The sequence below is a fragment of the Erpetoichthys calabaricus genome, chromosome 17, assembly GCF_900747795.2.
Source record: "Erpetoichthys calabaricus chromosome 17, fErpCal1.3, whole genome shotgun sequence".
Lineage (NCBI taxonomy): Eukaryota > Metazoa > Chordata > Cladistia > Polypteriformes > Polypteridae > Erpetoichthys > Erpetoichthys calabaricus.
This window is the reverse complement of record NC_041410.2, coordinates 21,871,444-21,896,575: the sequence shown is the minus strand read 5'-3', so window position 1 is coordinate 21,896,575 and position 25,132 is coordinate 21,871,444. Positions and strand designations below refer to the sequence as shown.

The 25,132-nt window shown below is 39.9% G+C and overlaps 2 protein-coding genes across 4 annotated transcripts in view; one reads left to right on the top strand and one right to left on the bottom strand.

Annotated features, from left to right (window-relative positions):
• Nucleotides 1-19,683, top strand: part of si:dkey-1h4.4 (leucine-rich repeat protein SHOC-2) — a 42,637-nt gene extending 22,954 nt beyond the window's left edge. The window contains exons 5-6 of one of the 3 annotated variants that reach the window (XM_051920470.1): nt 15,511-15,591; nt 18,232-19,683. In XM_051920470.1, the coding sequence (XP_051776430.1) occupies nt 15,511-15,579 (69 nt within the window). In that variant the 3' untranslated portion in view covers nt 15,580-15,591; nt 18,232-19,683. Of the gene's footprint in view, nt 1-15,510; nt 15,909-18,227 lie in introns of those variants that run through there. The other 2 variants (XM_051920469.1, XM_028823687.2) reach the window with 2 other exon arrangements.
• Nucleotides 19,684-20,189: 506 nt separating this feature from the next.
• On the bottom strand, nt 20,190-24,764 carry terb2 (telomere repeat binding bouquet formation protein 2). Its single transcript, XM_051920471.1, has 4 exons — nt 24,663-24,764; nt 23,938-24,026; nt 22,609-22,685; nt 20,190-20,659 (listed from the first exon to the last, which is right to left on the bottom strand). Exons 1-4 carry the CDS (start codon nt 24,743-24,745, stop codon nt 20,621-20,623), a joined length of 288 nt encoding a protein of 95 aa, XP_051776431.1. The 5' UTR covers nt 24,746-24,764; the 3' UTR covers nt 20,190-20,620.
• Nucleotides 24,765-25,132: the final 368 nt, after the last annotated feature.

Here is a 25,132-nt window from a genome sequence, read left to right as displayed (position 1 = left end):
AGTTGAGGTGCTAGTTTTAAAAGTGAGCCATAGAAGCCAGCAAGATCACCATTGGTGGTGTCCTTACTTCACTGCACAACTGGATTACAATTACAGCCATCAGATTTTAGTTTTGTTCTGGATTTATATTCTTTTTCTGTGCTCACTTGTTGTTGTGATTTTGTCTGGGGAGTGCTCCCAACATCGGGATCAAGGTAAGACATAACTTTACGTAACTTTTTAGGAGGCTGTTCATATGTCATAACTACACCACCATTATTTGCATCTGCAAAACTGGACTGTGTTGTGTTTATCGCTTATTGTTCAGTGCTTGGTATTTTGTTGGGTTTCTTTTGTATCTGTGATATTACTCATTTTGTCATTACTACCATACATATATACACACATTTATTAGTTACAGTTCATTAAAGAACTATGGAACTACGCAGTTTGTCTGGGGGACGCCACACATGTTTGTCTCAGCAGCCGGTCTCACACAAGTGATTTGCTTGCACAGTGATCGTTCTATCGTGTGTTTTTCACAACTTTTTGCATCCAATTTAGTGCAATAAATTTAGAATACACAGTAATCATAGGCCCAAAATGTATTTGCAGATTTTCGGGGGCTCTGTGCCCCTAACTCCTGCAAATTTCAAGGGACAACTGTATTTTCTATAAGTTATTTACCACATGTAGTTTGTAGTGATAGCTGAGAAAAAAATTTTAATCTTATCATTTCATGGTGAAATTAAAATCAATATAATAGAAGCCAACAGTGACAGCAAACAATGCGGAAAATGTCCACAGGAAATTTGAAACAAAAAATCTCAGATTACTCATGTCGCACAATTATTTACATTTACATTTATTTGCTTAGCAGACGCTTTTGTCCAAAGTGACTTACAGAAGAGCGATTGAGTAACATTAGGCAGGGGCCTGTTTGTTCAGCAAGTGTAAAAGGACAGGTAACAAAAGTTGATTGCCACAAGTGAAAAGATGTAATAACTCATACATTTACAATCATAGATTACAATCAATAAAATAAATTAACCAAGAGTATAAAATATCGGGGCGGCACGGTGGCGCAGTGGTAGCGCTGCTGCCTCACAGTTAGGAGACCCGGGTTCGCTTCCCGGGTCCTCCCTGCGTGGAGTTTGCATGTTCTCCCCGTGTCTGCGTGGGTTTCCTCAGGGTGCTCCAGTTTCCTCCCACAGTCCAAAGATATGCAGGTTAGGTGGATTGGCAATTCTAAATTGGCCCTAGTGTGTGCTTGGTGTGTGGGTGTGTTTGTGTGTGTCCTGCGGTGGGTTGGCACCCTGCCCGGGATTGGTTCCCTGCCTTGTGCCCTGTGTTGGCTGGGATTGGCTCCAGCAGACCCCCGCGACCCTGTGTTCGGATTCAGCGGGTTGGAAAATGGATGGATGGATGGATATAAAATATCGCAGAGCAAAGTTTGTCTTTTTTTCCAACAATTTGACCGATATTCACAGAACAGTTGGGTCTTCAGTCACTCCTTAAATACATTGAGGGAGTCAGCAGTACGGATGGAGGTGAGTAGCCTGTTCCACCAACTAGGAACTACATATGACAAATAGTTTGGATTGAGACCTGATACCATGCAGAGGTGGCATCACCAGATGCTGTTCCCTGGCAGACCTGAGTGAGTGAGCAGGTGTATAGCACCTCTCCAGTGTCTCCATATACTCAGGTGCTGACCCATTGACTACTCTGTAGGCAAGCATCAGGGATTTGAACTTAATTTGTGCTGCTACAGGGAGCCAATGTAGCGACCTAAGGACCTAAGGGTGACATGTGCCCGCCTCGGCTGGTTAAATATAAGGTGGGCCATTGCATTCCAGATCATCTGCAGCATCTTGATAGCACATGCGGGTACTCCTACCAAGAGCGAATTGCGACAAGACCAAAGCCTCAACCAGACGTTGTGCTGCATACTCTGTCAGATAAGGTCTGATCTTGCGGATGTTGTACTGCGTGAACCTGCATGAATGAGAAACAGTAAAAACGTTGTCAGAAAAAGCTGCCCATCAATTACCACACCAAGGTTGTGTACTGTACTGCAGGTGTTGGCAACAGTGAGCCAAGCTGTACAGAGATGGAAGGATGAGCAGACTGGCTGGCCGTGATCACAAGAAGTTTGGTTTTTGCCAGGTTGAGCTGTAGATGGTGGTCCTTCATCTAATTTGAGATATCAGAGACTGTAGCCAATACCGTACTGTCCTCTGGAGGGAACAGCAGGAATAACTATGTATTCCACATATCAGTATCCATTTGCATGCACAAAGCACACAAAACACATGCTTTGTTTGCTAAAATATTGCTATAGTGTGATGGGTGGCCATGGCCATTACCCAGCCGGGATGCCAGCTGGATGGAAAGACTGGCAGAGAGAGCATCTGCAAGGCACTACCTCCCCTGGGACACTAGAGGGCAGCCCTCCTGGGCGGCTGTGACACCACAGATTCTCACAAGGCACACTGGGAGTTGGAGTTTGGTGCAATTGGGGCTGCCAGGGAGAACTTACCTTGAAATTCCATCACACCTGGGAGTGATTCCAGGTAACGCTAATGAGCCACCTGGAACACGCCAATGAGCAACATAAAAGGGGATGCCTCACTCTATTCAGGGAGCCAGAGTCGGGAAGAGGCAGACGAAGCTTGCCGGGAGAGGAGAGGAGGCGGAGGAAGAAGAAGGTGGAGGAACAGCTTTTGTGTTGGATTGTGCATTTGGTGCTTTGTGTACGGTGCTGTGGGGAGCAGAGAAAAAGCAATCCTTCACGTGAATAAACATGTGCCCGTGTGGCAAACTAGTGTCTCTGCCCGCTTGTGTCAGCTGTAAGTGCCCCTGGGGTCCATAATAGTCACTACTGGAATTATCAGAGCACATCATAAACAGGAAATGTATAGCCTCATGGAAATGACTTTCTGAATTGAAGACAGGACACCTGACCAGTGAAATGGGGAGCAGAGGTGAGTCTTCAATTCAAAACATCATTTCCTTGAAGCTTCTCTTTTCTGCCAGCTTAGATAGATAGATAGATAGATAGATAGATAGATAGATAGATAGATAGATAGATAGATACTTTATTAATCCCAGTGGGAAATTCACATATTCCAGCAGCAAAAATATTAAATTAAAGAGTAATAAAAAATGCAGGTAAAAAAAAAAAACAGACAATAACTTGAATAATGTTCAACATTTACCCCCTCTGGTGGAATTGAAGAGTCGCATAGTTTGGCGATCAATAATAAAATAAATTAATAAATAAATAAATTTAATAATTATTTATTAGGCAGACACATGTCAGTCCTCTGTTCAGATCACTGTATTGGCTCCCTGTAACACATGTATTAAGTTCAGATCCTTGATGCTGATGAACCACATCTGGTGATGCCACTTCTACTTGGCATCAAATCTCAATCCATACACTTTTTATGTGTAGTTCCTAGCTGGTGAAATGAGCTGCCCACCTCCATTCAAAAATTCTGACTGAGGAATTGTTACTCACTTGTATTTTGTTTGGAGCTCTTCAGTTGTGGTGATCAGTTTTGTTACCTTGTCCTGTGACACGTATTCCCAAACAGTCCCCCAGACCGAAGTCTACTCGATTATGTTCACCTCTTTTATAAGTTGCTTTGGATAAAAACACCTGCTAAACAAATACATGTAAATGTAAAAACAAAGCTCATTAATTTTCAACACACACATTTTCCAGGCAGCAAAAGGGTGCAAGACAGAAATTAGCCCAAGATGAGCCACCAGTATATCGCCGGCCACACTCACATACACAAAGGTGCCAATTAATCTAGCCTGCATGTCTTCAAAATGTGTATGGAAACTGACATACTAGAAGAAAAAGCCCCATGGGCACAGGAATTGTGGAAGTGCTACATAAGCAGTGACCTGACCAGAATTAAATCTTTCTCCTCAAATCTGTGAAGCAGCAGTTCTAACCCCTTCGTTACCCCACAGCCCAGTCTCCATTCATATCTTTATTTGGAATGTCTGCTCATCAGATAAGGTAGAAATCAGAAATTGTTAACTAATATGAACGTAAACCTGTGCGACAAGAAGCCAGACGACAGACAGTTCTGGCAGGTGGAAAAATGTTAAGAGCCAAAAAGGAGCAAGCAAGACTTTTACAATCTGAACAGCTTAACATTGGTTAGAATCAACTTTGGTGTTTTAAAGTTGTCATCTGTATGATCTTGATGGAGTGGACACAAAATCAGGGTGGCAAAATGAATAGATGACTTTTTTCCTTTGTGTACATCACACATTGTTCACAACCCCATGGGAAAAATCAAAACAAGAACCATAGAGTGAACAGGGTCTGCACACAACAATTTAACAGACCAGTAATGGCGCACTGCACGAATACACTTACATTATTCAAGTTATTGTCTGTTTTTTACCTGCATTTTTTATTACTCTTTAATTTAATATTTTTTGCTGCTGGAGTATGTGAATTTCCCCCTGGGATTAATAAAGTATCTATCTATCTATCTATCTATCTATCTATCTATCTATCTATCTATCTATCTATCTATCTATCTATCTACACTTGACTTGTAGTTTTCATCCTCTTTCTCTGTACGTTTATCATTGGTCTGCTCAGAGGTTGATGTGCTTGCTGCTTCCTGAGCAGCTCTTCTTTTCTCCGCCCTAGTGGCCCGCTTCTTCTCTTCTTCCGTCGGCATCTTTTCGCGTTAAAACTGGTTAAGTCAGTGTTTGTGTTGCTGTTACTTAGTACGTTTTTCTTAATTTTTCACTTAAGCTGGCACTTTGTCTTCAATCTGCATCAAGAATGATTTAAGATATGAAGAGGTAGGGAAAGTGACGGCAAAGGTGGTAGGGATGAGAAGGGCGCCCGTACGCATGCGCCACACAGCAACCCTGCTGGCCGCTGCCGAGAGTTGCTTCTACAATAAAATAAAATAAAAATAAAAAGAGGAATAACCTTGGAGTTCAATCATCACCCCGAAAGTGTACAGTAGACGTCACATAGTATACAGTATGTGTACCAAATTTCAGGTCAAACGGTTTGTGAGCTACAGGTGATTTAAAATCCTGGACAGACAAACGGACAGCCTCGGTAGCGTATTGTAGAAGAAGACAGTAAATACGACACTGTGTGTTAAATACAACCTGAGATGATATACTGTACACTCATATGATTTGGAGATAAAAATTGGGCCTGCACCCAGGGCCGACTTAACAGCATCATAGGCCCCGGGGCAAAGTGGTGTGGTGGGGCTCCTGTTTTGATTTCAAAACTGAAACAAACTGTACATGGCATCAGAAACACTGCTGGCCCCCCTGGCCAGTGCCCATTGTACCCGTTTGTTAAGACGGTCCTGCCTGCACCTAGTGGTGTAATTTGTGAGGATCCTGCAGGATGCCCTGGTCAAATGGAAGCTCTGTACTGGTAATATTCTGATCGAGCCGCACCACAATCTACAGAAGCCAAATGGGTGCTAAACCAGAATGTTATGCAGCCAGCAAGGATGGACTCTACTGTGCATCTGTCGAAGTCAGTTAACATAGATGGAGACATCCGCGTTTCTTTCAAATCCCCTAAGAAACTGAGGGTGTTGTAAGCTTGTGAGTACAGCTGATGTATTAGAACAAGTCAGAATCGAGAAAAAAGATTGTAGCACAAAAAAAAAAAGAAAAACCCAGCAGTTAGCTGGCCAGGTACTGTAAGTCACATTGAACAGGCCAAGGCAGAGCGCTTCAAGCTACAAGGCTGCTGGTTCATTTTTCATTGTGAGCCTCGGAGCCAACTGCTCAACATGCCTGGTGCTCCAATTCTTCAAAGTCTATGCAAAGAACTGCAAAGTATCCAGATACTGTATGTCACCATCCATAAAGGCATTAGCCAGGTACTTAATGATTTTAAGGGTTCAATTGGGGCTCCCATGTAGCTTCCATGAATGAAGGATGCATTGGCGGCACATGAAGCAGCTTTCACTTCACTTTACTTCACGTCAATATCAATATATTTACAGGGCATCAGTAATGCTGTAGCCAAAGTGCTTTACATTAAAGCATACAATAAACAGAGAATAAAATACAATAAAACACAATACAACCAGTAGTAAATTGAAAACAAACAAATGACTAACCATCCGTATCACTGAAGGCCACAGAAAGCGAGAGAATACAAATGCGTCTTCAGTCTAGTAGTTTATGTCAAGGGGGAAATATGCAGGATCAAATACTTCCAACTGTAGCTGCGTCTTCTCCAGTTTCCTAAAATCGAGTTGCTACTGAGTTGGCAAGGCAGGATCAGCCTGAGTCTTCATACACTGGGGCTAATGTGTACTCAGAGGAACAAGAAATAATTAGAATATTCCATTTCAGTGTAGCTTGTGGGATTTATAATAGAATCTCCCATAGACTGTGCACTGGTGAACAGTTTAACGCAACTAAGACAATACTTCTGTCAATTTAACATAACGTTACTAACCAGCAAATGGCTCTTACACAAACACTCATCAATATCATAGCTAAACTGACATTGTTGAATCTGAGTTGAATCTATTGGTATCATTTATTTTTTACATGGGTATTTGTTTAAAAAAAAAATAGTGGACAGGATTCTAAGCCTTTCAACACACTGAAACATTTAAAACCTTTTTTAAAATTTAGCCAAATCTGTCATATTTTGCTTATAATGTTTTTCATTCAGCACTATTACTAAAACAGTAAGCGGTGCGGTTTCTTTAGCGAATCTCCGTGAACTCCGCGAAGTCTGTCGAGTTAGACGAGTGGAGAATTCAGCGTCGTAGTAGTTTACAAGCTCACTGTTGCCATCTAGTGGACATTTATTGTCATACAAGTCTGCAGGATTAAACTCATAAAAAATAGGTTTACTTGTGAATATTTATTTTTATTTGCATTCATGAAAACAATAAGAATACAATTAGAATGTTTCCATCAGGTCACATTTTAAGTACAAAATTGATAAGAAATGTAATTAAAATTTTATAAAACTACATCATTTATTCATGTATGCATTACTTAGGGGGGCAAGCCCCCCCTGCCACCTTCGGCGCCCATCCCCCAGTTGCGGCCGGAATATTAGTAAAATATGTAAATGTACAAAAAGAAAAACTATTTATTGGAGTTCAAAATCACAAAATTCTATAAATATGTAAAAGAAAAAAATAATTATTATTTAACGGAGTAAAAATCATGAAATGAGAATAAAATATTTACTCTCTTACCGATTGGAGTATTCCCGTTAAACTGAGGTCCACCATGCTCGATGAGTATTTATAAGAGACTAAATAAACCATCCATTTGTTTTAACTGACATTCTTATAGAAAAAAAAAACTTTTTTTAAAAAATGACTCAATTAAATAACAGGAAAAATCAGGTGAAAACTAAAGTGGTATGCAGTGGGTCATCGTAACTCGACCTTCAGCTAACTAAATCACCTAAATACAGACATTGGTGTTATGAGTAGATCATTTTTTTTAATAGTTTGTTCCTGTGAAAGAAAGTTTACTTGATCAGAAATAAAAACCACGACTTTCTTGATATTTTAGTTTATAATTTAAAACGGAATAAGAATCTGAAAATCTAACAACATCACATTAAATAAATTCTGAAAGGAATCATACCAAACATATATATGTAGGCTTTAAAATAAGCCCGATTTAAAGCGTGACATAAAAATGTCACATAAAATCGCTGCACTTGCAGGCTTAGGATTTTATATAGAGAGAGTAGATTCTAAATCAGTCTAACAATGTAATATTTAGTCCATCTACAATTTCCAAATGTGTATGTGAAGAGAACAGCAACACATATTCATGGACTTACATATTTTTTGTCACTTCTTAGTTTTTTTTGCGGCCCTTCGTCTGGTGTGTCCTGACTTCCATATGTCCCTGGTACCTTCTTTCCATGTCCTCAATATTCCGATGCAGTCCTTCACCCTGCTCTTCACTCACTGCTCCAAGATTTTCAATGAGACATTCCAAACGCAAATTCAAAGAGTGAACTTTAAGACTCACGTTGCATCCCAGCTCCCCAACCTTAACTACATTTGCATTTATTTATTTGGCTGACGTCTTTATCCAAGGCGACCTACAACATTTATGATACAATTGTTTCCATTTCTTTTGGTTTTCTAATTGGAGCCCAGGTGGGTGAAGTAACTTGCTCAGGGCCACACAGTGTCAGTAGTGGGATTTGAACCCACGATATCAGGGTTTGAATTCCAAAGCCTTAACTAATATATTTTATATTGTTTATTGTTGCCTAAAAACTCAGATACGATATCCAAGCTTCATGTTCCAGGTTGTTCAATGCATCCTTAGATGCTGCACCAGAAATCAGTTTTCTAATCTCAGGACTGGTAAAGATGCCATCTTTCAATTTAGCCTCAGACAAACCCAGAAACTTTTGGCCTAAATCCATAAGACGGGCTCCATCTTTTGATAGGACTTTGACAAACTGCTTGATCAAACCAAGCTTAGTATGAAGCGGTGTAGGCAGCAGCACTTGATTTGGATCCACCATGCGAGGTGTGCTGCTGCTTTTGGCACCCAGCTGTAGGTTTTTTTCTAGCTGGCCATTCCAGTGTCACTTTTTTGGCTCTGCTGTGCCACTCCCAGAGGAATCCTGGGAATTATGTGACTCTGACTGCTGTCCCAGTGAGATACGCAGAACTTTCTGGTCCATACATATGAACCAACAGTGCTCATTGCAGTTAATTGTCTCAAGGAGATTTTCAAAGAATGAAATATTAAAGCTATACAAATTATCATAATAATAATGCATTTTATTTATTTGTAGGCGCCTTTCTAAACACTCGAGGACACCGAACAATAGAAGAACACACATTATAAACAAAACTGAAATACAAAATTTAAAATCAGGCAGTCAAAGAAAAAGAGCAGTCTTAAACAAATGAGTTTGAAGTTTAGATTTGTAAAGTGAGAATGATTCGATATTTCTAAGCTTAGATGGTAGTGAGTTCCAGAGCTTGTGGATCGTGGTAAGACGGGCGAAGGGGACAGTCAAGTGGATGGAGGAAGAGGATCTAAGGATGTGGGAGGGAATGGCAACATGGAGGAGGTCAGACAGATATGGAGGGGCGAGGTTGTGGATAAGGAGTAAGATAATACAGTGATCCCTCGCTATATCGCGCTTCGCCTTTCGCGGCTTCACTCCATCGCGGATTTTATATGTAAGCATATTTAAATATATATCGCAGATTTTTTGCTGGTTCGCGGATTTCTGCGGACAATGGGTCTTTTAATTTCTGGTACATGCTTCCTCAGTTGGTTTGCCGAGTTGATTTCATACAAGGGACGCTATTGGCAGATGGCTGAGAAGCTACCCGGCTTACTTTTCTCTTGCGCTGAGTTTCTCTGATCCTGACGTAGGGGGATTGAGCAGGGGGGCTGTTCGCACACCTAGACGATACGGACGCTCGTCTAAAAATGCTGAAAGATTATCTTCACGTTGCTATCTTTTGTGCAGCTGCTTCCTGAAACGACATGCTGCACAGTGCTTCGCATACTTAAAAGCTCGAAGGGCACGTATTGATTTTTGCTTGTTTGTTTTTCTCTCTCTCTCTCTCCCTGCTCCTGACGGAGGGGGTGTGAGCTGCCGCCTTCAACAGCTTTGTGCCGCGGTGCTTCGCATACTTAAAAGCCAAACAGCCCTATTGGTTTGTTTGCTTTTCTCTATCTCTCTGACATGCTCTGCTCCTGACGCACTCCTTTGAAGAGGAAGATATGTTTGCCTTCTTTTAATTGTGAGACAGAACTGTCATCTCTGTCTTGTCATGGAGCACAGTTTAAACTTTTGAAAAAGAGACAAATGTTTGTTTGCAGTGTTTGAATAACGTTCCTGTCTCTCTACAACCTCCTGTGTTTCTGCGCAAATCTGTGACCCAAGCGTGACAATATAAAAATAACCATATAAACATATGGTTTCTACTTCACGGATTTTCTTATTTCGCGGGTGGCTCTGGAACGCAACCCCCGCGATGGAAGAGGGATTAGTGTATACAGACATATTGCTGTGTTGATATAAAGGAGCCCCTCCTGCTGAATATATTCATCGTCTGAAAGTCCTGTGTTGGTGTGTCAGAGAGAGGATGTGCAGCGTTGTTCATAATGGCACTGTTTTGTTTTAATTCTCTCCTTCGCTTCCACCAGGGAGTCCACAGTGTGTCCCATATTGAGCTTGCACAGCACAGCAAGTGGGTGGTGGCGACGGTTGCAGTGTGGCGCAATATGGTTTGTACCTCTTGTCATCGTAAGTGGTGGTCCTCCCAGGCAAACGCTGCTGTAGGTGCATCAGCTACACGAAAGTGTTCAGCACCACGATCAGCTGGGGACCGATCGAGATGATGCTGGTACCTCACTTTGGTTTTTGAAATCCACCTCCAGGTCACTTGCATCAAACTCGGAGTCCGACAGGTCAGAGTCCTATTCAGCAAAATTACGTAAAACGTCCGTGGAGTATTTTGCTTTGCACATTCGCTTTGGTCTCTCGCCAGATGTCGGTGCCATTTTAGAGGTTGCATACTCTTTGCTACTCATGCACAGATAAGGAATCGAGGTTCAATCAACAAACCTAGGTAACTTTCCTTCTAGCAAAGAGAGTCGAACTAAAATGTAAGGGTGAGTTTGTTGCAGTTTATAGCTGATTACTGTCCTCTACTCCTGAATTTTGACAAAAGTCAACATCAGCCCTGAAAGACTTAAATTAGCTTGTGGATTCAGTGGGCCTCTCATGAAGTGATGTTACCAACCCAGCACACCATAGTGTAGAAAAATCACACCAACCATCACAGAGTTGTAGAACTCGTAGGGCCATCTTACCAACATCATAGCCAGTACATCAGAAATATTGTGGGCCCCCGGCCAGTGCCCCTACGTTAAGACGGCCCTGTGTAGAAGCCATGGAGGACGTCACTACCCAAATTAAAAGAACAGTCTGTAAGGAAAAAAAAAGAGCCTGCTCTGCCCTCTCTTGTGCAACGAGACCAGTCCCACCTGTCACTGATGTGGACCCTCAAGTACCCCCTGCATAGTGACCGTGGCCTGGAACTTTAAAACAATTTGTTTAATATATGATGAATTTAAAGGCTGTTTCCAAGGTAGCTGCTTAACATCGCCAGATTAAACCTGATTAAGTTATCATGTACAGTGAGTGGATTAGCTTCTTACTCGGCCTGGTTAGTGCTGTCCTCGATACGCTGCTGTGAAATGACAGCATAAGAGACCAGCTTCTAAGTTTGATTCCTATAATAATAATAATACATTTATATTGCGACTTTCCCATGCTCATGGTGCTTCACAGAGTCTCAAAAAGAATCAGCAGGTATATGTAACATTAGAAACAGATACTTCCTGAATAGAGCATTAAAACAGATAGACACAGGATATACAAAGGCATTAAATAGAATACAAGGCAATAAATCAGTCACTACATTCAATACTAAAAGAAAGCCTAGCAAATAACATCATTTGTAATATAACATACACACACAAATTATACTGACCATCTGGGCAGAGAGATAAACTGAAAGAGGAGTTGGACTCCGCCAGGGCTGCCCTTTGTCACCGATTCTGTTCATAACTTTTATGGACAGAATTTCTAGGCGCAGCCAGGGCGTTGAGGGGGTCCGGTTTGGTGGGCTCAGGATTGGGTCACTGCTTTTTGCAGATGATGTTGTCCTGTTTGCTTCATCAGGCCGTGATCTTCAGCTCTCTCTGGATCGGTTCGCAGCCGAGTGTAAAGCGGTTGGGATGAGAATCAGCACCTCCAAATCCGAGACCATGGTCTCAGCCGGAAAAGGGTGGAGTGCCCTCTCAGGGTTGGTAGCGAGATCCTGCCCCAAGTGGAGGAGTTCAAGTATCTCAGGGGTCTTGTTCACGAGTGAGGGAAGAATGGAGCGTGAGATCGACAGGCGGATCGGTGCGGCATCCGCAGTAATGCGGGCATTGCATCGGTCTGTCGTGGTGAAAAAGGAGCTGAGCCGCAAGGCGAAGCTCTCAATTTACCAGTCGATCTATGTTCCTACCCTCACCTATGGTCATGAGCTATGGGTAGTGACCAAAAGAACGAGATTGCGAATACAAGCGGCTGAAATGAGTTTCCTCCGCAGGGTGTCTGGGCTCTCCCTTAAAGATAGGGTGAGAAGCTCAGTCATCCGGGAGGGGCTCAGAGTAGAGCCGCTGCTCCTCCGCATCGAGAGGAGCCAGATGAGGTGGCTCGGGCATCTGATCAGGATGCCTCCTGGACGCCTCCCTGGTGAGGTGTTCCGGGCACGTCCAACCGGGAGGAGGCCCCGGGGAAGACCCAGGACACGCTGGAGGGACTATGTCTCTCGACTGGCCTGGGAACGCCTTGGGATTCTCCCGGAAGAGCTAGAAGAAGTGGCCGGGGAGAGGGAAGTCTGGGCATCTCTGCTCAAGCTGCTGCCCCCGCGACCCGACCTCGGATAAGAGGGAGACAATGGATGGATGGATGAGACTGAAACAATGAATGTTGCTTCACTTGCGCTCTTGAGAGCTTGCCTTGGGCCCAGTTAACTACTAGATGTCGCTGTCCATACTGAGGCTTCAAAGCTTCGAACCTTTTTCGGCACAAAAAGACAGAAAGCCTCTAAGCTTCACGAGGCTTCACTTTCCCATCATTAAAAATAAATAAATCCAATTATGACGAGGTTAAAAACAACAGACTGGAAACTTCCCTTTAAATGCCCGGTCCTCCAACACTGGTCCGGTAGCCTTCTTTTTCCCTTACCCTCCGTCTTTCTCTCTTCCCTACGCACTCTCGCTTTTCCTAGTTATAATGGGGGAGTGTGTTACAGACACGGGCGATCACGCACCTGTGCCCTTCAGTGCAGAAACACCCACGCCCCCTCCTTAAGCCGCGAGTGTGGCGATTGTTTGTTTAAAAAAAACTGGCCATCCATTTCGAGCCGCGGACCCGCTATAACACAGGGAGGTCATTCCAAAGTCTGGGCGCTATACAGCTGAAGGCCCTGTCACCCACAGAGTGCAGGTTAGTGTGGGGCACAGCAAGACTGCCAAAATCAGAGGACCTTAGTGGGCAAACAGGAGCAGAGTGATGGAGAAGGTCATGATGTAGTCCAGCACATGGCCATTTAAAGCTTTGTAGGTTATTAATAGAATTTTACAGGGATTCAGTGGAGGCGAAGCAGGATGGAGTTACATGCTCGTTGTTGCTGGTTCGTGTAAGGACTCTTGCAGCAGAATTTTGAATCAACTGGAGCTGTGATATAAGATTAGAAGCGACACCTTTTATGTTGTGTCTGCAGCCAAAACTAGTTTTCTTTTGACATTTCTTGTTTTATTTATCCCGAATGGGACCCGACTCTCATGTGTACGTCTCAGATGGTGAAAGGATGCGTAGATCCTGATGCAAAACTCCTTCAGACTTTGCTACATCACGACAGCTTCATTCCAACTCCTGCTTGAACTGAGGCTTCAGTCAATTAGTTGATGCATTTCTTTAGCAGTGTCATCAAAGCAGAGGCGGCCATAGGGGGTGTGCGGGGCCTCGGGCTGGCCAACACCACGTGGGGCCGGTCACGTCAAGCGCTGTTACTGGTATGTGTGGACTGTATAAACTTACGTGCAAATTTAATAAAAATAAGGATAACTATACACCAGATTTTCTCATTACGCTGATCAGCTAAATTTTTGCAAGATAACACGTGGACTTTATCAAAATATAATGATATAATCTATTAAAAAAGTGCAATTCATAATTCACAACATACCAGGACAGTGCGAAATGCGATGCGGTGTTATGCGGAAATTAGCAGGGCCTCTTCTAGAAAACGTACCCAAATTACAAGTATACTCTGAGTCTCAATATGCAGGATGTCATAGTCATAACTCACGTTGATGTCATATCATTAGCGAGACATGTTTTTGGGCATTGATATTCAGACATGTTTATGGCCTACAAATAAAATGTGAGTTTCAGTGTTTCAAAAGGAAGTGTGAAATTAACGTAGAGGTATCATCATGAAATCTCTTTACCAGTTTCCAGGTTCAGGGATGAAAATGCACTTTTCCTGCCTTCCAATTGGAAAAGTTGATGACATCTTCGTAGTCTAATCTGGATCTGCAAATGTCCTTTTACTACAGATAGGATTGCCAGACCGCCAAGCCTGTCCTGAGACATGGCTGATCTATACTGGAGAATATAACTTGACAAATCCGCTCGAACGGGGACACACGGACCTCAAAAGAGGGGCTTAGGGCGGTCGCCCCACTTGCCATCCCCAAACGCCGCTCTTGCATCTAATAAATAATGTAAAGGCCAGCGTGGTCACTCTAGAGATGGGCGGGGTCTGGGCAGGTGATTGACAGCAGGTTATTCACAGGTGTGCGGAGCGCTGCGTTCTACAAACCTCTGGAACTTTCTTGTTACACCTTTGAAGTCTGAGAAGGCAGGCGGAGACTCCCATGGCATTATAAAAACAGACTTACAGATGATAACGGGGGAAAGGGACACGAGACAAGACTCTCGCTGGTCCACGATCGGGAACTCCTCGAGAGTGGAATAACCTGCCTAGTGAAGTGTTGTTTTTACAGAGCGTTCGTGAGTTTGATTCTGCTAAAAGACTCTGCTGTAAATGATCTGTTGTGGAATAAACGTGCCTGTTATTGGGCTTAACTTCCATTCGGTAGGTGTCTCGGTCTTTCCATCTCGATGCTCGGTACAATAAGCAAGAACATGTGTCTGTCCCGATGTTCATCATAACGCAGTCACCAAGTGAGAGGAAGAGCAAGTACCCAAAAGCTACAGTTCAGCGATTAATAAAAAAATTTTAAATGCATGAACATGATTCAAAAAATTAAGGAAAATCCTAAATTAATCTGGAAACAAATTACATATTAAGGTTGTGACAAATGTGGCAACACTGTCACGTCATCCACACGTAATCGAGGCTGCTCTTCTAACTGGAATCGGAAAGGGGGAGGCCTTTCTCATTCCCGATGATTTTGAGTGAAGTCCCTTTCAAATTCAAACGACTTCAATTTCCAGTACGTCTTGCATTTGCGATGTCCATAAATGAAGCACAAGGACAATCCCTTCAAGTTACTGGAGTTTACCTCAAAGAGCCCACTCGTTACGGTGAGTAGGAGTAGGATCAAGACGGAATGTACTGTACACGTTTTTGCTCCTAATGGCGAAACGAAAAACGCTGTGTATCATAAGGCACTTTAAGTGATTTGTAGCCACTATAATCCGTTATTCGTTAACAACGGCAGTTTGACTTTTGAAGAATATCTGAGTAATAAATTAATTGCCAAATAATAAATGGATATTGTTTCACTTATTTCCAACCCGAGTGACAGCCGGTCATCCCTGCTAAGAATAAAATATAATGCCGATAAAATGAAAGATAACTTTTTAAAACTATATTCTCTCAAATATATCAGGATACAGTAATGTTTTATGATCTCATAATGTCTTATCTTTTTGCCTTCTAGGGCCTGGAGTTCATATTACTGGGAGAAACTTTGGATCCGGTGATTTGTGGTGATACACCTAGAAGATAATTTTATGATGAGGTGATAAGTTCACAATAAACATACACACTGAATTAAACAGCTACATTACTGTTTTATTCACACACTTTTGAGAACTCTTAGGGAGGATTGTGAAATTTTTATTTATTGCCATGATGTGATTGTTTTACTGTAAACGCGCCTGTCCATTACCATGCAGCAATCTCAGTTATTCCTGAAAAGGTAATAACATTAAAAATGGCCTCCATTTGTAAAAGATAAACAAGACAATCAGTTGATTTGTCTGTGTAGTAATTTACAGTGGATTCAGAAAATAGTTGGACCCCCACCTTCACTTTCTGCACACTTTGTTATCCTGCAGATTTAATTTTAAGTGGGAAAATCTGCCATTTGGGTGCTCATCAATTTACACTCAATAATCCATAATGACACAGTGAGAACACGTTTTTAGAAAGGTTTGCAAATTTATTAAAAATCAAAAAATCAAAATTTTATCATTCCTTTAAGTATCCCAACCCTCTGCTGTGGCCCTCCCAGTTACAATACAATACAATTTATTTTTGTGTAGCCCAAAATCACACAAGAAGTGCCGCAATGGGCTTTAACAGGGCGGAGTGGTGGCTCTGAGGCTAAGGATCTGTGCTGGTATCCCGAAGGTTGCCGGTTCGAATCCCCGTCACTGCCAAAAGAGATCCTACTCTGCTGGGCCCTTGAGCAAGGCCCTTAACCTGTAATTGCTCCAGGGGGCGCTGTACAATGACTGACCCTGCGCTCTGACCCCAAGGGGTATGTGAAAAAAACTAACAAACACTGTTGTAAGTCGCTCTGGATAAGAGCGTCTGCTAAATGATGTAAATGTAAATGTAACAGGCCCTGCCTCTTGACAGCCCCCCAGCCTCGACTCTCTAAGAAGACAACGAATAACTCCCAAAAAAAAACCCTTTTAGGGCAAAAAATGGAAGAAACCTTAGGATAGGCATTTCAAAAATAGACCGCTTTCCAGGTAGGTTGGACGTGCAGTGGGTGTCAAAAAGAAATGGGGTCAATACAACACGACACACAGAACAGAACAACAGTTGTGCTCAGCTATCTCCTGTTTGCCTTAATTCTCACTGAGATGAGTCTACAACTTGACCGGAGTCCACCCGTGGCAAACTGAATTGATTGGGTGTCGTTTAGAAAGTCTTTAGATACACAGTGCATGTCAGGACGAAGGAGGTCAAAGCACGCTCTCTGTAGATCTCCACGATCACAGTGTGTCGAGACATAGATCAGGACAAGGGAATAAAGCCATTCTAAAGCTTTGAGGGTTCCCAGGAACACAGTGGCCTCAGGAATTGTGAAATGGAAGAAATTTGGAGCCATCAGGACTCTTCCTAGAATTGGCCACCCAGCCAACTGAGTGACCAGGCAAGAAAGGTGTTGGTCAGGGAGGTGACCAGGAAACCCAGTGGTCACTCTGAAAGGGTTTCAGGAATTCTCTGATGAGATGGGACAACCTGTTAGTAGACCGACCATCTCAGCAGCACTCCATCAACCAGGCATTTATGGAGGAGTGGCTAACCTGCTTGGAGTTTGCCAAATGACATTTTAAATGATTCACAACACAAGGAAAAATATCTGGGCTGACGAGGTAAAAACTGCAGTCTTTGGGAAGAAGTTCAAGCACTCTGTCTGGTGAAGAACGGGCACTATTCATCACCGGCATAAGTGGCAGAAGACTGGTCACAGCTGAATGAAGGGTGAATGCAGCCAAATACAGGAAGGTCCTTGAAGAAAACCTGCTCCAGAATGCACACAACTTTAGACTGGTTGGCAGTTCAACCTTTCAGCATGACAGTGGCCCAAAGCATACAGCAAAGACAATACTGGTGCGGCTCGGGACAAGTCACTGACTGTCCTCGAGTGACCCAGCCAAAATCCAATAGAACATCCATGGAGAGACCTGAAGATGACGGTTTGCAGACACTGCTCATCCAGTCTAATGGAGCTTGGGAGGATCTGCCAGGAGGGATATGGAATTAAACTGCCCAAATCTAGGTGTGCAAAGCTTATAAGGACTTACAAAAGAGCCTTAAACCTGGGATTGAGGGTCTGAATGTTTATATGAATGTGGACGTTTCAGTTTTTGATTTTTAATAAGTTGGTAAAAACTTTCTGAAAACATACTTTCACTTTGTTATTGTGGATTATTTAGTGTAGATTGATGGACAAAAAATGGTAAATGCACCCATTTCAAATTAAATGTAAAACATGATAAAGTGTAAAGAAAGTGAAGGGGTCTGAATACTTTCTGATTCTCTTGTGTGTTCTTGTTTCACGATGGCCTCCACAGCCTGGCAGGAGTATACATTCACAATATGAAAATTACTGCTATAACTTCCCCTTCACAAACCTCATACTTTTTTTTTCCTACTCATTTTCTGTACAGTTGTGTATTTATGCAAGCTGAGATTGTGAACCGTTTATCTAAAGTAATCAGGGAAGTTGACATATAAGTAACCATCAAAAGTGTGTTGGTTGTATTATTGTAGAATGGAAAAGATCACATTCTATTGCTAATTTTCAAAGTATTGCAGACTCTTATGGATTCCTCAGGAATAGTGCAACATACCTTTATTTTTCACTCACTCACTTTTTCTTCCTTTGTTTTTCTTTTCCTACTTTTGACTGGGAAGGAAGACAACTCAGAGGAGAAAGGGAATATCTAGAAAAATATAAAGACTACACTATACTTGATCAATCTGAAGTGTATTGTGAACCATTTTAACATCCTCTAAAGACAAAAACCAAATATAAAATGTGAAGAAAGGACGCTGAATGCCTCGCTACTCTTACAGCGCTGTTCATAATTGGTAAATGACGTTACAATTTCATGCTGATGGAGTCTACTATGGTGTATGCCTAATGTTAATGAAACAAATGCATATTTTCGTTGGGTCAGTGTGATAAACTATAGGTACAATACTATCTAATATTAAAAAATAACTATATTGTAGTTTTTATTACACATACATACATCCAATTTTGGTTGTATACTTATTGTGCAGTATAAATATGTTTACAGTTTTGCAGGTTTCATATCAGCGTGGCCTATTTGACTATTTAGAATTTAAGCCCCATAATAGAAGACACTCTTTTCTTTTTCAAATTTTCTCATCAGTTCAAATGCTTAGACACGCTGATGTACTCTGATTTCATCCAGTGGTCTACAGCTAATCTCAGTTCCTTTTGGATACACAGTGATGCATTTTCATTATTTTCACAATTGAATTACAGTTGGGACTATGAGATGGCTGTAAATGGATCAAGCAAGCCTCCTGCCAAATTGAGGCGTACTGTTGAGATGCATGCACTGAACCAGCAGCTGGGCACCAGAAAACTCACACCGACTGCTCCAGTATCCGTCAATAAGGGGCGCGCACATAAAGGCGACCATCCTGTGCAGATGTGAGTTGTTTACACACCCAGCACACTCCCCCTCAATGTCAATACAAAGCTTGGGGATTGAATTGGGATGTAGGGGTTTAGCAAAGGGGTTGATGGGTAGCTGACTGCTAGTTGTTTTTTTGGTTGCTGGCAAGTAGATATCATCTCACAATTCTACATAAAGCAACTAACAAAAGACATATTATTCAAGATTAAGAGGAAATCAATGATGTGTACATTTTTTGAAGGGCTGTTAATTAGAAAAGATACTTTTATTTCCTTTGTATACCCTGCTTACTCCATTGAACAAATACAAACCCCGGGGGCCACCTCAAAAATGTGAATTTCTTTTTAGAATCTTTACACTTGAGAAAAGGTGGCGGGTTTAATCAGCAAAGTGTTTCAAAATGTAAAAAGTCTGTCCGATTCCAATGAGATCACATACATGGAACTCGGGTAACTCGTATGTGGCCCACAGCCCTAAATCTTTGTGATTATGGAAGCTACGGATACAGCATAAAACTGTGCTTTCTAGAAACAGAATTATGGAAAAAATATTTTATTGTAAAATGTATATTTTGTTATTTATTATTTATTAGCAAATAAAAATGATTTGCTTAATCTTGTCTACACTACTTGCATCTACTGCCATAAGAATTCTGTATGGAACTCTGTAATAAAATAAATCAAACTATGAACATCAAACCTTGCGATCTGTGTTAACATTACTTTATTGTAGGGCAGATTTAAATTTATTAAAATATGATTACATTTGTTTGTACATTTTTATTTATATAAATATTTTGTACTTTTATTTTTAACAGTTTTTTTGTACAGCGATATATAATACGCTTTATATACTGAAAATTTGTTTGAATATCCAGATGTTCAGCTGCACACATTTAACAACACGTTGATCATATCTAAGGATATACACACATTATACACTTAGTTTAAATCAAACAGTAAATAAGAGAAGAAGATGATGATGAGTCTTGTATATTTTTATTTATCCAGCACCCTTCTGAAAACTTTCTTTACTTTTTTCTGACTTCATTTAGTTAAGCTGTATGATCGAAAATAGCAGCCAGATTCTGCAAGGTAAGCACTATACTGTATAAAAATTCAAACCACAAAAACTGAGCTGCACAGGATAAGACAATACTGAACAGAAAGAACAAACAATACTTTAGAATAACCAGTCTTTCTATTTAAGGATGACAACATATTTAAAAAGTAGCTTCTCTATTAGAACTGCAGTCATTTTACATGAAAACTGTGGAAGTCATCTAATGCCCTGCTTAAAAGTAGTCCATTACATTTTGCTGATATTTAGTTACTAGGAAATTACAAACTGAAACGATGTTTTCCAAATTAGCTATTTGTTCACAGTCTGCTAGAATTTACTATGCCAGGATAAAAACAAATTGAAAAATCTTTATACAGTCTTAGACAAATTTTAGACTCAAAAATTATAAATCATATGTTTGCCTTTAAGTGTTTAAAAAGGTTGATGATTTACAACGGATCTATCTGAAAGGCTAACAGCAGATCTGCTGCATATTCATGCTAATGAAGAGCAAGGGGATTTTTAAATGTACCTTAACATGACATTAGGCACCAGTTTCTGAATTAAACATCTTCATAAATTCACTTGGTGAATGAATTCACTCCTCTTCACCTAACAAGAAAATTAACAATTAGTAATGCTTGTGGAACAATTTCTTCCTTTATCCAGTAACATATAACTAGTTAAGATCAGAAGTAGGGAATCTTGTTATGTACAGACAAGAATATAAGCCACGTTAAAAAGCAAAGATCCAAGGAAATCTATAATGGCTGAGAACACACCAGCAGCACATCATATAGGTACACATTTAAGTGAAGAGTAAAGCTGATATTGCTGAAAAGCCTTTACCTGAACTCGGGCACAGTACACATAACTATTGCTTGCCTATTGGGGTTGCCTGCAGACGGAGGAATATCTTACTCCATGACTTTCTTTTTAAATACAATAATTAGTAACAAGCAAGATTCCAGCATTAGAAGTGTATGAATTCCTTTATACTACATGACATTTATATTGGATTAACATACAACTTACTTCTCATTGCAGAAATGTCAAAAGAACTATAAGCAACAGCATCTCATTGTTCTAGTTATTCCTTATAATAACCAACAAAAAATGAATTATGCACGTGCTCCCTCTTAAATTCTAAATGTACATTTGTCTGTTTACTTCAGAATTCAATATTTACAAGGAACATGAATGGCAAAAATTGTCCCTACATTTTCAGTTGCAATATTACAAGCTCTTTATACCAACAGCAATATGTCTGCATAATGCCTGTGTGTTCATACTATCTATCTATCTATCTATCTATCTATCTATCTATCTATCTATCTATCTATCTATCTATCTATCTATCTATCTATCTATCTATCTATCTATCTATCTAAAGAGCTTCTGTAACAAGTCAAATTTACCTCTTGGGTCAAATAGATTTCTACCAATATCTATATTCTTGGCAAACCCAGGTAGATTTTACAGTTTAATAAAGAAAACTAAAAGTCACTCAGTTTCTGTCTGTTTTGTTTTTAAACTTTGTAACTCATAAGTCACTCAAGTTAGAGAAAACAGAATTTACACTGATATCACAAAAGCCAACAGAAAGGTCATGGAATTTAATGAGCATAATATTGCTATAGGGGAATTTCTAAAAAAGAAATCTCAGAAATATTATACTAAAATTTGACTGCCTGAAGACTGGAAAAGGGCATCATTCATTATAAAACACATCAATACAACTACTTGAAAATAACCTCAGCAAATTTTGTAATAATGCTAAGAGAAGTATCCAGACATTTATTATTACAAATGACTCGTGAGTAGTGCAAGGCTTATTAAGTAAATTGGGTACAATGGCATTTAAATGAATCACTCACATCAACACGAAAAACATAAATATAGATGATACTTATAAACATGTGTGCATAAACATACTGTATGTACATCTAGAGGAATTCTTTTAAACTGAATAGGTTTTTCCACTTTAAAAGAAGTCCTTGAGATATACATTTAATTATATAGAATACTTAAAATTTTCAAACTGTATTCAACCCTAGATCACAGGGTGCCGGAGCTCATCCTGACAGAACCAGGCACAAGCAAGAGCAATCAAAGAGCCAACTTAAACCCATGCACACACACACATAGACACATGATTTGAACCCAGGATGCTTGATCTGTGTGGCAACAGTGACATTACCATTTCACCATATTATCTGAATTTGAAATTATCTCTCTATTATAAAAGGAAATCCTGGGACAAAGCCACCTAGTAGTTTAAAAAGTAAACCCTAGTAAAAAATGGTACAGCAGAAGAAGATATATTCTAGAATGATTGATTTGCAACATGAATAAAAAATAAGGATTACAACATACATTTAAAAAGTTTTAACAGAAAATAACTACAGCAATTAACAAAATTTGAAGAGCACAAATATCAAAAATTTACTATTTTAGGTGAAAACATTTTTTATAGGACAATTTATTATTTCTGTTTGGATTCATTTTAAAAGCTATTTGTTTTAATAGTAATGAACCCCTTGTTACTGGGATATACATACAGAGTATCCCGCATGTCCAGGTTTGAAATCATTCAGTTGTCCTGAATACGTTTTCAGTTGCTCAATATGGACATAATCTGTGAAAAATATCATTTACATATGATTAAAGCATATTTTTGTCAGAACAATTGCTTTCTTACTTCCTACATTTCAAAGACACATATGTAACCATATTATATAGACATACTAGGACTGGTCTGCCAATACTGATTCTCTGTGCAAGAGAGGACAGAGCCGGCTATACTTCCTTAGAAGGCTGGCGTCCTTCAACATCTGCAATAAGATGCTGCAGATGTTCTATTCAGACGGTTGTGGAGAGCGCCCTCTTCTACGCGGTGGTGTGCTGGGGAGGCAGCATAAAGAAGGACGCCTCACGCCTGGATAAACTGAGGAAGGCAGGCTCTATTGTAGGCATGGAGCTGGACAGTTTGACATCCGTGGCACAGCGACGGGCACTGAGCAGACTCCTGTCAATAATGGAGAATCCACTGCATCCACTAAATAGTATCATCTCCAGACAGAGGAGCAGCTTCAGCGACAGAGTGCTGTCACTGTCCTGCTCCACTGACAGACTGAGAAGATCGTTCCTCTCCCACACTATGCGACTCTTCAGTTCCACTGGGGGGGGGGGGGGTAAACGTTAACATTATTCAAAATTATTGTCTGTTTTTACCTGCATTTTTATTACTCTTTAATTTAATATTGTTTTATGTATCAGTAAGGTGCTGCTGGAGTATGTGAATTTCCCCTTGGGATTAATAAAGTATCTATCTATCTATCTATCTATCTATCTATCTATCTATCTATCTATCTATCTATCTATCTATCTATCTATCTATCTATCTATCTATCTATCTATCTAGTTTGTCAGTAATAATCTACAAATGAAAACAGTACTAAAATGAGAATATTTATGTTAAATACTGAAATGTGATGCTATTCATTGTTAACATAATTTTATGTTTTACTACTTAATACGAGCCTGAATGATACAGAGTGCTATGATATTTATAAAGTAACATTGTGTATAAATTTGTAACTAAAATGAATTTAAAATAATTATGCTAAATATGGCTTCAAAATATTTGTGTTATTTCAATATCAAAAATATACAGTAACAACTAACTGGATATTATTGAAGCTAGTTATATTATATCAGGCAAGAGGTTTACATGGAAAACAGTATCAGAATATCTTACTGAATTGCTGTATTTTATTTGACTGTTTAGTGCCACATATGCCAAATACAGTCAAAAATAATAGTATTGCTAGCAAATACACAGAAAAATATTAAATGTACAGTATGTGCTTTTAAAGCTGAACTATTACCTGAAATCATATTGTTCACTGGATACTGGTACGGATGACAACTTGGTGGCATTCTTGCTTTGAAGTTCTTAAGTTTATGTCTTTCTTGTCTCAAAGAAAAAGAGCACAATATTTAATTTATTATTGCACTTTTGTTATTCTGATAATATTTAGTTTTAATTAGATGCTTTCAAATCTACAATATGAAACGATACACTTTTTCAGAAGCCACCCTAAATATGTCACAAAAAATAAAGTCGTAAGAGTAATATCATAAAATGTGCAAAGAGTTGCCAAATATTTGATGCAGTTTTTTCTGTATTACAAACCTTTAAATATCTATGCACAAACACAAGATCATAAGTAGTGATAAAATAATAACCCATACCATTTTGCGTGGTGCTGGCGCCTATCCCACTAAGCATAAGGCACAAGACATGAACAAGTCCGTGGACAGGGCGCCAGGCCATCTCATTCACACCCAAACCACACACTAGCACCAAGTATAGCGTCTCCTATCGACCTAACCTGCATTTCTTGTACTGTGGAAGGAAACTGGTGCACCCGGAGGAAAACCACACAAACACGGGGAACTTGAAAAAAAAAAGTAAAACTATTTTAGTGTCAATATTTTTAATTCAGCATTACTGTTTGAATAACTAACTGAATAAGAATTTATGTTTAAAGGAACATTATTAATAAATGCTGATACAATTTCTATATAAACAAGTATCAAACTTGAATACCCGTTTTCAGACCCTTTCTTTTCTGATCCTTTTTCATGGTCATTTTCTAAGCTGAATGATGGTTTCTTATTCTGTGCTTTCATTACCAAATGCTTTTCTTTTGATTTTGCTATGTGGAATATAAATAAATATATACATTTTCTTTGGTCAGTTTTAGGAACTTCATCAAAATTAAAATCATTAAAGTTAGCAAAACTACTAACATTCTATACAAAAATGATTATGTATCACCATGTTGTATAGATCCAAGTTTTTCTTACATATATTGGAAATATCAAAATTTTACCTTCTCATAAATACATGTTCTTGTTTCTCCCAAATAAACTTTCCAAACTTTTTTCTTATTTCTGAAAGGAAATTCGTAAGCTATAAAGTGATGTTTTTATTTTACTAATAAAACCTAAATATATATACCAACTACACACTAATTCTAAATAAAAATGGCCATTTTTTGCATTAAGAGCACCACT

Coding starts and splice junctions, on each gene's coding strand:
- terb2 (XM_051920471.1), bottom strand. CDS start 24,745: ATGAAAGCACAGAATAAGAAACCATCATTCAGCTTAGAAAATGACCAT. Junction 24,027..24,662: donor AAGAAAGGGTCTGAAAACGG/GTATTCAAGTTT, acceptor TTTTTCTTTGAG/ACAAGAAAGACATAAACTTA. Junction 20,660..22,608: donor CTGGACATGCGGGATACTCT/GTATGTATATCC, acceptor TTTTCTTGTTAG/GTGAAGAGGAGTGAATTCAT.